Source organism: Pistacia vera, unplaced genomic scaffold, assembly GCF_008641045.1.
Source record: "Pistacia vera cultivar Batoury unplaced genomic scaffold, PisVer_v2 Contig511, whole genome shotgun sequence".
Taxonomy (NCBI): Eukaryota; Viridiplantae; Streptophyta; class Magnoliopsida; order Sapindales; family Anacardiaceae; genus Pistacia; species Pistacia vera.
Genome location: NW_022196348.1, coordinates 112,871 through 124,921, shown reverse-complemented (window position 1 = coordinate 124,921; position 12,051 = coordinate 112,871). Strand labels below are relative to the sequence as shown.

Genomic DNA, 12,051 nt, shown 5'->3' with positions numbered 1-12,051 from the left:
CTTCCAAACATTTTCATCCACTTTCCTCCCCGACCACCTCTCATCTTCCATTTCACTCCACACCTCCAATTATCAGAATCCATCCTAGGCTTCCCAGCTTGCAAATCAGAAGACTCCTTTGCAGGAACTTCAGATTGTTCCTCTGCATTGTTTTGATTATCAGCCTCCATTTTATTTTTATCAAGTATGGTTTCAGTACCTATATTTCCTGCTGAATCATTCTCTTGACCACCCTGAGCAAACTTTTGATGCTGAGGCACTTCGATCTTTGACTCAGCCACAGGTTCTTGTTCATTCTGTACTTCAGTGATTGTTTTGACAATTTTTCTCAACTCCTCAGTCCTTTGCAAGTTCTTCTTATGCCGCTTTCCATTCTTGTGCTGTTCAAGAATTTCCAAACTAGTGCAATTAACTCTACAAAATTCACACCATGCAGCCTTTGTGGGTCGTAGCACTACCTTCTCTGGTGCAGCAGAAAGTGATGACTCTGGTAGCAATTCAACTGCTTTTTCAGGTGCATCAGTTGGGGGCTCTGCATTTTCATTTTTCAATCCTGCTTCTTGAGCAGCAGAAGATTCAGGACGTGAAGATGTTGACAATTCACCACGTGGTGAGAAGCGTTTAGGACCACTGCTACCACTACCTCGACTATGACTCTTCGATAAAAAAGTTGAAGAATTATGGTGGCCAAGCCTTTCATGACCACCACCTCGTCTGCCACCTCCCTTGCAGGGAAACTGACTATCCTACAAAATAGGTTTCAAAATTTTTGTAAGAGTATTAAAAGCTCCAGCAGGCACATGGTTTAAATCTAGAGAAACATACAAAAATACATAAATAAAGACACACAACAATGGGTTGAACATGTACTGGAAAGTCGTTCTTAAATTAGAAATTAACTCATACAGAGAGTAAGATATCAATAAAGAGTCCTACAACCAAGAGGGAATAAAATGAAGAATAATGCTGACATATTGAATAAGCTCATCCTATTTATGCTGAGTTCATATCACAGATCATTTCCAATTGAAAAAGCTCAACTCAGTCCAATTGAAAGGCTAGCACTACACATATTTTAACTTTCACATTTACTTATGCTACATAGTTGCTTAACCAGATTAAAATGGCAGCCACCAAGCCAATGCCAATCAACTAAAGAAGTTCACACTTAACACTACGTGCTTCAACTGAAAAAAAAAAAAACCTCTCTCTAACTTCTAATTGTGGTTGACATATTGAATCTTTACCAACTACTCAAATATTGGTGTCCAATCATCATTATCAATTTAGTGTTACTAGTTTGCAAAACCTTAAGCAAAAAACTCAGAAGACTTGAAACTCACTGAAAATTGTCATGTAATTATAAAGATAACAATGAAAGAGGTCATCTTTGTAACGTCATAACATTTAGTACAGTCAGCTTAGTCAAAAGTAAGACCCATGTATGACCTACGCATAGAAGTTAGAGTAAACCTTAAAAATTTATGTGGCCCACTCATTGAGTAACATGTGGCATTTGAAAGAAAAGCTTAGAGTTAAGAGATATTACTTTAAAGTGCAGAGGAAAGAAATTATTCATCACTTCAAAATAACAAAAGACTTCTTGAAGACTACACAAGTGGTGCCTCCCAAATTCAAAGAACATTCTTCCTTACTCATTCCACTAGCAGTTGTTGCTGTAATTATGTTCAGACAGATAAGTGGTTTACATAAGTTTAGAATGTGTTAGAATGGGCGTCAAATCCTGTTATGTGCTTGAAATGGGTAAATGAACAGGGAATGGTTGCAAAATCAGGTTAAGTGCTTGAAACAGAGAATAATAAAATCCTACCAATGCCATTCACTCTTCATTGCCCATTTCAAAACAGGGCTCAATTTCATACCTATTTGAAGCCATTTTAAACTTATATAAACCATTAATATGTTCAAATATTACCATTACAAGAACTACTGGTTGCATGAGCAATAAATTGCTTTATTTGAAAATGGGAGGTAACAATAGCTCTGCATTCAAGAACTCTTCTATTACTCTAAAGTGCAAGGAAGAAGAATAAGTTGTTTCCCTTCCAATTCAAAGAATTTTTTTCTTCTTTCAAATGCTCCATATCACTTTTTTGATTGGGTCTCAATTTTAATTAAGTTTATTAGCTAAAAATGTCATTTTTCATTGTTATTTTTAATGGTGATGTACAATTGAATTACCTTCACATTTGCTTCAGTTTTTTTTAACGCCCTAATTTAATACTAATAAATAATTCTACCAAAGATTCAATAAATTATTAAAAAGAAATTCCATGAAGGATTGCTAGCCCTCACAGAGATGGTCTCAGAAGGTTTTACAAGTGGAAAACTATGACCGCCGACCACACGCCCATCTCCTCGGGCTTCTCTTGGTCAAGACCATCCTTTTATCCCACACGCATCTTCTAAAATCATCTAAGAAGGACTAGTGAAGTTATTGGCAGAATCTCATCAAGTTTTCTGATTTGAAGGATTCACATAGTAGCAATAGAATAACATACTAACTTTCAATCTTACTAAAGTATGGTGCTCTTTACTATTCCTGCTATTTACAGAGCACTAACACATTTTTTAGGTTGAAGAGAGAGTTTAAGGAGTTATGAAAAACATAAGAGAAAATTACCACGTGGATTCTCCCTTCCCAGGGAGAAAAACAATCCTGTTTATAATACAAGGCTGAATAAGATAATTAAACAAAGGGCTTAAAACAAAGTGCATACCAACGAAAGCAATGGACTCGGCCTAACCATGGCATGCAACCTGGCCAACGCCCTCTCCGCTGCATCCATCGTTCCCGAGAACTGTGCCAGTTTTGACAAAGCCACCACCGCAGCTCCGACCGCTGGGTTCAATGCCGGATAGTATGCGCTCGACTGTTGCTGGCCCAGGTGGGGCCCACCCGCCTCTTTAATTTGCACCCCCGCAACTTCTTTCCTCAATGGTGAAACTCCTGATAGATTGGATACGGCCGTTTCCGGGAGCTGCTGAGGTTGATGGTGATTTTGGGTTTGAGAGTGAGAAGAGAGGTCCATGGTAAGAGAATGGTATGGTATGTAGGAGATAATCACTTACCTTTGTTGCTATTGTAATATGTAATTATTGGATAATGGGCATTAGGTTAGTGTGGAACAGGAGTGAGAAGAAGGGGAATGATAGGGTGACGAATGCTGGGGAGTGGTGCTGTGTCTGTGTGTGGCTCTGACGCGTGGCGGCCTAGGAGGTCTCCCCAGTTGGGCAGATGTCGGTAAGCGCAAGAGAGTTTGGCTTTGGTTGCCAGGAGGAGACTGCATTCACGATTACAATTGTAAGATATAGATTGGTCACAGCAAATATTGTTGAAGGGTGCATTTGGGATAATAATTATAACCGTCTTTGATAAGCATACTTTTAAAGTAAATTTTCAAAATTACATTATTTCTTAAGCAGATTTATACTTATACAATAGGAAGAATGCGTTTGGATTGGGGCATATAAGATAACGGGGTAATCTTTGCATTTTATAAGATTCCAGTGTTTGGTTTACAAGTAATATAATATTACGAGTATCTTTTATTGTAAATAGTGTTTACTGTTGGTAATGTAGGAGGTAATTCGATACCCTCTCCCAAGGGTGTTATTGAAAGATTACCGGGTAATCTGATTTTTATATCTATTTTGTCCTTAATTAAATACCATTTTAGACACAATTACCCTCAAATGTCTACCAAATAATAATTACTCAGCCCCTTACATTTGAGAAATTAGCTAAAACACCCTAGTCGCAAAAAGTTTAAAAGTTAACAAAATACCCCTAAGCACCCAAGATCATCGCTGGCCGTTACTCAGGACTGTCGGCTACCAGCATCAGTCGATATAATGGCGCATGATCGACGAGATCTGGCCGATCATGCACAGTACAAACCATGGCCAGAAACGGCCAGATCTAGCCTTTTTTATGACTGTTTCACAACCACATCTTTGGCAGTGAAATGACCATAGATCTGGCGTTTGGATTTATTATCCATGGCTGGAAATGGCTTTGTCGGCGCATGACTGGCCATTTACAGCCATTCAAGTGCCATTTCGTCGACTACCAGTGGCGGCCAACAATGGTGGCTAGTTATCGACAGTGGCTTGTGGTGGGTGAGGGTGATTTTGCTACAAATTAAAGTTTTATATGGCTGATGTACTTTAGCAAAATTTCAAATGTAGGGGGTTAAAAGAAATGATCGAAAAAATAATATTATATTAATATTAAAAAAAAAGGGCAATTTAGTAATCTATATAACATACCCACCCATTAATCATCCCAACCAAATATATTATTCACCAATTTATTCAAACCAATCAAAATATTTCCTAAACATTCCTATTAATCTTCAAGGTGATATATTTTTCCGTTAATATAACATTTCCCTATAATAAAACGTTATAAATGCCCCCAAGATAATATAGAAAATGCCATTTAAATTTATATTGATTAATTTAATAAACTAGTACTTAAATTATTTAATAAAAAAATTCAAAACTAAAATAATTATTGCCAACCAAATGTCAGAACTATTAACACAGTCGTTGAATCATCATTAACAATGATTGTCACCGACAATCTCTAATGATATGTCCAATGATATTACCAACATCATCGATTTATCTGAAATTGATGACATTTTTGGCGTCTGTTGTGCATGATTTTGCTGTAAGCTCAGAAATGTCAATAGCTCGTGAAACTAAAGCTCGCGGTGATCTAAAGTTCGCAAGAGGATAGAGCTCAATTAAAACGAACCTCGTCGTAACAGCTGTCCAATAGCTCAAAATATAAGTCTAGATCTCTTGATATCTCAGAGAGGATATTGCCAATATCCTTTTAGGCTTTAGCTCGACTTTGGCGCACAATCACGAAATTCATGGGATATATACCGGATATGATTGAAATCCCATATTTATTTCATTTACCATTTCGAAATTTCTGTATAAATTACATTGGTTGAGTTTTATTAGAGAGAGAGAGAGAGAGAGAGAGAGAGAGAGCATATTGTATTCAATAAAAGAAGAACAATATAAACAATGGACATAGGTTTGAGAATTAACTCACCGAACCACTTTAAAAATCTCTTGTGTCATTTCCACTTACTTTTTGCTTGTTTCACATTTCATTGCTGATTTTAATTAATCACGCGCACATCCATTCCGATTCTAACACGGTCAATTAGATCTCTCTGGTTGGTGCCTTTTTTGGTATCAACATTTTGGCACTAAAAGGAGGGTTCCCGACAAGCTCTTCTATTCCCAGCAAAAGGTAATTCCGACAGTAAATCCGATCACCTGAAATTCCTTATGGCCCGTACAAGAGCATCCAGAGCAGCCGTCAAAAGCCACCATAACATGGACATTGTTCACTAGGAAGTGAACCAGGCCGCCATTCAGAGTCGCTTACCACATGTGCTACTGCAATAAGTCGTCAATCAGCAAGGGCAGGAACTTCTGACCCAGAATGCGGTCAATTAATATATATGATGAGGTCGTTAACCAATGTTATGTAGATAATGCAACAAGATGTGGCGGGTTGAAGAAAATGCAGCAAGTCAACCCAAATCTCGATCAGTCAGTCTTCACCAAGCCTACCCTAAGCGGGGAAAATATGCTAGTTGTCGACCAATATGGTTCGTTAGCAACTAGAAATAATCGTCATCCCCGACGAGGAAGGGCATGTTCTGCCCGCGAGCACGAAGTTTGGGATAGACTAATCTTGGAAGGCGACCAAAGAAATAACCTAAGGGGGAAAACAAAGATAATGGTTGCCATGAAAATGTTTGTCCTGAACAGCGAAACACCCAACAACAACATTTCGGTCTTAATTGATAGGCTATTTGCAAATGTACGAAATCGCGCAAGTTGTAAAGCTCGAGTAAACGAGTGTCGAATCCCAAGAGAACTACTTACCAAGTACCAAACTAGTCTATTTTATTGCTATTTGATGAAACAAAATTTTAAGAATGAATTTAATGAAAAATAAAACAAACTAAAAACTAAACAAAAACATAATTTTATTAATACTTTGGTAAAAAGATCAATATGACTAAACCTAGGGCACAAATTTTACACCAATTTAATCCTATGCATTGACAATTATTGCTAACCTAATTAAGCTTATTCTAAAGCCCAAACTCCCTAATATTCCACTAACTTTCTCTCGAACAATTAGCGAATTAACCCTTAAGCAACAACCCAAAATATCTCTAAGTTGGATTTAGAAGCTAAGAGATCATTAAGTTCTATGAAATTTATTAGAGCCTCACAGATCGCGGTAACCTATCTCTAGCGTTCGCTTAATCTATGATTTTATTACCTTAGACTAATCAGGTTTCATCTCTCGATCTCAACCTAACCCATAAAGTCATTCAACTCTCGGGCCCTTAAGAATTGAAAGCATTACACACAACAATAAAACTTAGAATTAATGCTCAATTTAAAATCAACAACAATAACGTCAACACATATTCATAAATTGGGCTACATCTTTAGCCTTAGAAAAGGGATTTAGTTCATAATTACAGTAATAAAAACAACCATTGTATTAACAAACATGAGCTCAAGAAAGAAAAATAGAAAAACTTCTCTAATTGGTGAACGAGAACTGCAAGAATTCCGATCTCCAAAATAGTAGCCACTCTTTCTCCTTTTCTAATCTCCTTAAAAACTAATTAAAGACCCTTATTTATAGTGCTATGGTTTGGAGGTTAATTAGAAAAAAATTAAATGCCTTAAACCATTCAGATTCGGACTAGGAGAATATAATAACCCAAACAGGCTCCTAACCCATCGTTGAGGTGATCAGAAACGGTCGCTGCAGCTATCATTCTTTCTATCCCACGAGTCTGGAATCTTCAGAATTTGACAAAGTCATCAACATGAACTTTATAGCTCTCTGAATAAGCTTTCCAACTCCATAAGAATCATCTAATTCTGATTTCTATAGCTCAAGTTATGATCGAAATATCAAAGCATGCCCATCTTGAAGGATTTCCAGGTTTTACGTCGTATCTCAATGCGTCACAACAATGCGTCACAACTTTCTTGTTTCAACTCCGATTCTTGCACCGTTTGTTCCTACTCGTCATGAATTCCATCGACATCATTATTCTTCATTCAAATATCATTTTTAACCTGAAAATACTTATACACCCATGATCCCATAAAATGTATTTATGAAATAATTAATTCAAATTTCACATTAAAAACACATTTTTCCACAAATAATCCAATTAAATCACTAACAAAAAATGTATTTTTAAGCTCTTATCATTAACCCAAGCCAAAGGTAAGCTCATCCTTTGCTCACACGAGGGAAGTCATGCACGCTAGTTTGGCAGCAAAAATCAACGTTTCGATTTTTAACCAATGTCGTAGACAAGAAACTGAGAAGTACGACAATACGTACTACCCCAGTTTCCATGATTCCACTTTGCGCACGAGTGCATAGGACATATTAGGGTCATAATCAACCGACCTCAAGACTCAACTCCTCAAATTGAGAGCAAACAGAGCCTGAGAATAGAACCTTCCAGGTAATGCAGAACTAGATCAAGTATAAAGAATGCTCGATAACCTAAGAGCCCGCCAAGATAACCAGGCGGATGGGGTAGTCAGTTCTCTATTTACAGAGGAGGTTCGTCAAGCACCACTTCCTCAGGGATTTAGGGCGCCAAAGCACAAGTTTGACGGGAAAGGAGACCCTAGAGACCATGTAGACACTTTCAACAATTTGATGGAGTTGCATCAGATCTCTAATTTTGTGAAGTGTCCCTGCTTCGCTGTAACATTAGTAGGAGATGCCAAACTGTGGTACAAGAGGCTTAAAATGGACTCAATTCATTCTTGGCAGTAGTTTTCCTCGTTGTATCTTTTGCAATTCCAGGCGAGGAGACAGTTTGCCATGCCATTTAGCTATTTGAGTAATATTCACCAAGAGGATGATGAATCCTTGACCCTGTATTTAACGAGGTTCCAGAATGAGCAAACTAAAGTTGTGGATGCTCTCGAAAAATCAATTTGGACTCTACTGATCATTGGAATCAAGTCTCAAATTGAGCTATGGAAGGAGTTGTAGAAAGAAGATCATGTAAGGTTGGCCCAATTTTATCAAATGGCGGCCAAACATCAATGAGTTGAGAGCTTGCTGGCAACATTAACTAGGGGCATCTCGAATAACACATCCTACCAATAGCAAGACCGCTTAGCTTATAAAAAGAGAGACCAAGATCGAGGTGACAAGGGCCAAAATTGATCCTAGAAGAGGTTGAGAACAAATTTTTGGTGAGAAAGAGAGCCTTTCCCCTGCTTTGCATAATATAATCCTTTAATGGCCTTGTTAACTAGAATCTATGAGGTTTCCAGCGAGACTAAAAGACTGCCTTGCCTAGAAAAAATGAGAGGGCTACCAAGTAGAAGGGATCTGTAGAAATATTGCAGATTCCACAGGGATTTTGGGCACAATACAAATGATTGTTGAGCCCTAAAAGATGCGATCAAGGATTTGACAAGGAGAGGCCATTTAAAGGAGTTTGTGGACAAAAACCTAGCTCATGACAAGCGAGATGACCGCGACGATCAACCACCATCTCCGCTACCAGAATGCCACTGGGTAATGATGATTTATGTTGGACCTAACATTGCATGAAATTCTAAACATGCTCAAGCACAATATGTGCGGGAAGCTAGAAAAAACTCGATTCCAGACTTGAGGCAAGGCTACCGAAGCGGTCTAAAACAAAAGTGAAGTGATAGGCTTTACAAGAGAAGAGGGCGACTGGTTTCGTCACCCTAATCGTGATGCGATTGTAATCACCGTAGTGATCGACAATAGATAAGTATTCCGAATAATGGTCGACAATGGCAGTGCAGTCAACATCCTCTCCCTAAGTGCTTTCCGAAAGACGAGGTTCACCAAGCATGATTTGAAGCCATGTCTGACACCACTGTACGGTTTTACTGAGGACTGCCTGCTTCCCAAGGTGATGATTAATTTGCCAGTAACTCTGGGTGAAGAGCCTTATACGATGACAATCATGACAAAATTCCTAGTAGTTGTTTGCTCGAAAGCATACAATTTTTTGCTTGGAAGGCTGCTCTTATATGACTTGAGTGCTGTCATTTCTGTTTGATTTCAAGCAATAAAGTTCCCCACTCCAAATGGAATTGGAGTTGTCAGAAGCTCATATAAAGATTCTATGGAATGCTATAATAAGGCGATAATTGCCACCAAGAAATGGCCACAGCCAAGGACTGTGGTAATAACAAAGACTAGACCGCAGCCCAGATCACTTAAAGACACAATTGATCCTCGCATTCACAAAAAGGAACCATGAGCTGGGCCAAAGAAGGAATCATGTGAGGTTCTTGTTAGCAAGGAAAATCCAACTCGCGTCTTGAAAATTGGGAGTAGTTTAAGCAACGATCTGTTAGAGAAGTTGGTGAGTTTCTTGAAGCAGAACCTTGATGTGTTCGCTTGGGTTCATGCAGACATGGTAGGAATCAGTTTGGAAGTAACGTGTCATGGCCCATAGGTTAAACATCAATCCTGAAGCCCAACCAATCAAGCAGAAAAGAAGATCGATGGATGCTGAGCGATCTCAAGCGCTCAAAGATGAGGTTAATAAGCTTCTCAACATCAGCTTTATAAGAGCTTTATAAGCGAAGTGAAATATTCGGATTGACTTGCCAACCCAATTCCGGTAAAATTATCGAATGGCAAGTGGTGGACTTGCATTGATTTCACCAACCTCAATAGAGTGTGTCCTAAAGACAGCTTTCCGCTACCTCAAATAGATCAACTGGTAGATGCAACAGCCAGGAATGCACTACTTAGCATTATGGATGCTTACTCGGGATACAACTAAATCCCGATGTACAAACTCAATGAAAAAGCACCCCATTCATTACTGACTAAGGGATTTACTGTTACAAGGTTATGCCTGTCGAATTGAAGAACACTGGAGCGACCTACCAGTGTTTGGTTAACAAAATGTTTGTTGAACACATAGACAAAACTATAGAGGTATATATTGATAACATGCTCGTCAAGTCAAAGGTCACAAAGAGCCACATTGATCACCTAGGCGGGATTTTTGATATCCTTAGAAAATACCAAACACGGTTGAATTCCTTAAAATGTGCCTTTGGAGTAAGCTCGGGAAAATTCTTGGGGTTTCTGGTAAATCAACGAGGTGTAGTGGTTAACCCAGACAAAATTCAGGCCTTATTGAACATGCAAAGCCCGACAAAAATAAAGCAAGTTCAGATCCTTACAAGGCGAGTTGTTACACTCGACAAATTTGTTTCTCGAGCAACTGACAAATGTCTACCATTCTGTGAGACCCTGTAAGCTAATAAATGGTTTAAGTGGACTGAAGAATGCGAGAGAGCTTTCCAAGAAATAAAAAAGCATATAGGGTAGCCTCTGCTATTATTGAAGCCCGTTCTAGGCAAGCCTCTCCTTTTATATTTATCGGTCTCTTTGTTCGTGATCAGCGTGACTCTGATACGCGAAGAGGAAGGAATTCAATGGCCCATCTATTATGTAAGCAAATGATTGCTTGATGCTAAGACGAGGTACCCGGAGATGGGGAAGCTAGTTTTAGCACTCTTGGTGGTAGCCAGAAAATTATGGCTATATTTCCAAGCACATACCATCCATGTGCTCACAAACTTTCCAGTTAGAATGTAATGTAGAAGCCTGAAGCATCAGGCATGTTAATTCAGTGCCAATGGAATTAAGCCAACATGACATCAGATATCTCTCGAGGACGGCAATCAAAGGCCAAGCACTAGCATATTTTATTTCAAAGTTCTCCTATTAGCCCAAAGGAAAATTAAGCTCACCTAAAGCAAGCAATTCAAACAAGACCACCTCGATAGGATAGCAGTTTGAAAGTTTATGGCAATGGACTTTATATGTGGATGGTTTGTCTAATGAAAAAGAAGCGGGGGTAGGGCTCATGCTTGAAGGCCTTGAGGGGGATCTAATACGGGCTACAGTTAGGTTTGGTTTCGTCACTTCCAATAATGAAGTAGAGTATGAGGCTATGCTCACAGGATTATGATTGGCTAAGGAAATAGGGGAAAATTCGATGAAAATCCACCGTGATTCAGATTGCTGGGAAATATCAGGCCAAGGAAGAAAGAATAATATCTTATCTCTAGAAGGTAAAATCTGAGCTCGAATTCTTTTAGAAGGTACATAGTGCAACAGATTCCCAAAGAGCAGAACTCGATAACTGATGCTTTAGCTCTCTTGGCTATAACAATAAGTAAGGAAGCCATAAGATTAATTCTAGTCAAATTCATGCAAAGCCCTAGCATCCTCGCACCAAAACAGGTAGTAATGGAACTGGCCAATGGTATAGTTGAATAGACTCAATAACGACTTATTTGAGAGATGAGGCTATACTAGAAGATAGAAACAAAGCTAGATCTCTCCGAGCAAAGTCCGCTTGCTTCACTTTAATAAACAAGAAACTCTACAAGCGAAGATACAATACCCCGCTACTACGGTGTGTTGATCATGAAGAGGCAGAATACATTCTCAAGAAATCCATGAAGGAATATGTGGAAATCATGTCGGGGAGCGATCATTGGCATATAAAATACTTCGACAGGGATATTATTGGCTGACTGTTTATGAAGATGCGGCCAATTTTGTTTGAAAATGCAACAAATGTCAAAGGTTCATGGATAATCTATGAGCTCCACCCCAAGAACTCGCGACTTTGACTAGCCCATGGTCATTCGTAATTTGGGGAATTGAGTTGATATGCCTGCTACCTCAGGGAAAAAAAGGGGGTAAAGTTTGTAGTAGTCGTAGTCGACTACTTTACTAAGTGGGTAGAAGCCAAGCCTCTAACAACAATAACAGCGAGCAAACTGAAAGATTTTATTTACAAGAACATCATTTGCAAATTCAGAATCCCGCACACTATCATCACCGACCATGGAAAGCAATTTGATAGTAGCGATTTCAAATCGTTTTGTGAAAGGCTAGGCATAAAGAAA

General features: G+C 38.7%; 1 protein-coding gene across 1 annotated transcript; it reads right to left on the bottom strand.

Moving 5' to 3' along the window:
* Window positions 1-723: 723 nt before the first annotated feature.
* Window positions 724-3,229, bottom strand: LOC116106301. Its single transcript, XM_031392653.1, has 2 exons — window positions 2,742-3,229; window positions 724-1,676 (listed from the first exon to the last, which is right to left on the bottom strand). Exons 1-2 carry the CDS (start codon window positions 3,051-3,053, stop codon window positions 1,656-1,658), a joined length of 333 nt encoding a protein of 110 aa, XP_031248513.1. The 5' UTR covers window positions 3,054-3,229; the 3' UTR covers window positions 724-1,655.
* Window positions 3,230-12,051: the final 8,822 nt, after the last annotated feature.

Bases quoted from the DNA above. Each gene is read 5' to 3' on its own strand.
- LOC116106301 (XM_031392653.1), bottom strand. From the start codon at position 3,053: ATGGACCTCTCTTCTCACTCTCAAACCCAAAATCACCATCAACCTCAG. The intron at 1,677-2,741 runs GTATGCACTTTG...ACATAATTACAG, and splicing joins CGAGTCCATTGCTTTCGTTG to CAACAACTGCTAGTGGAATG.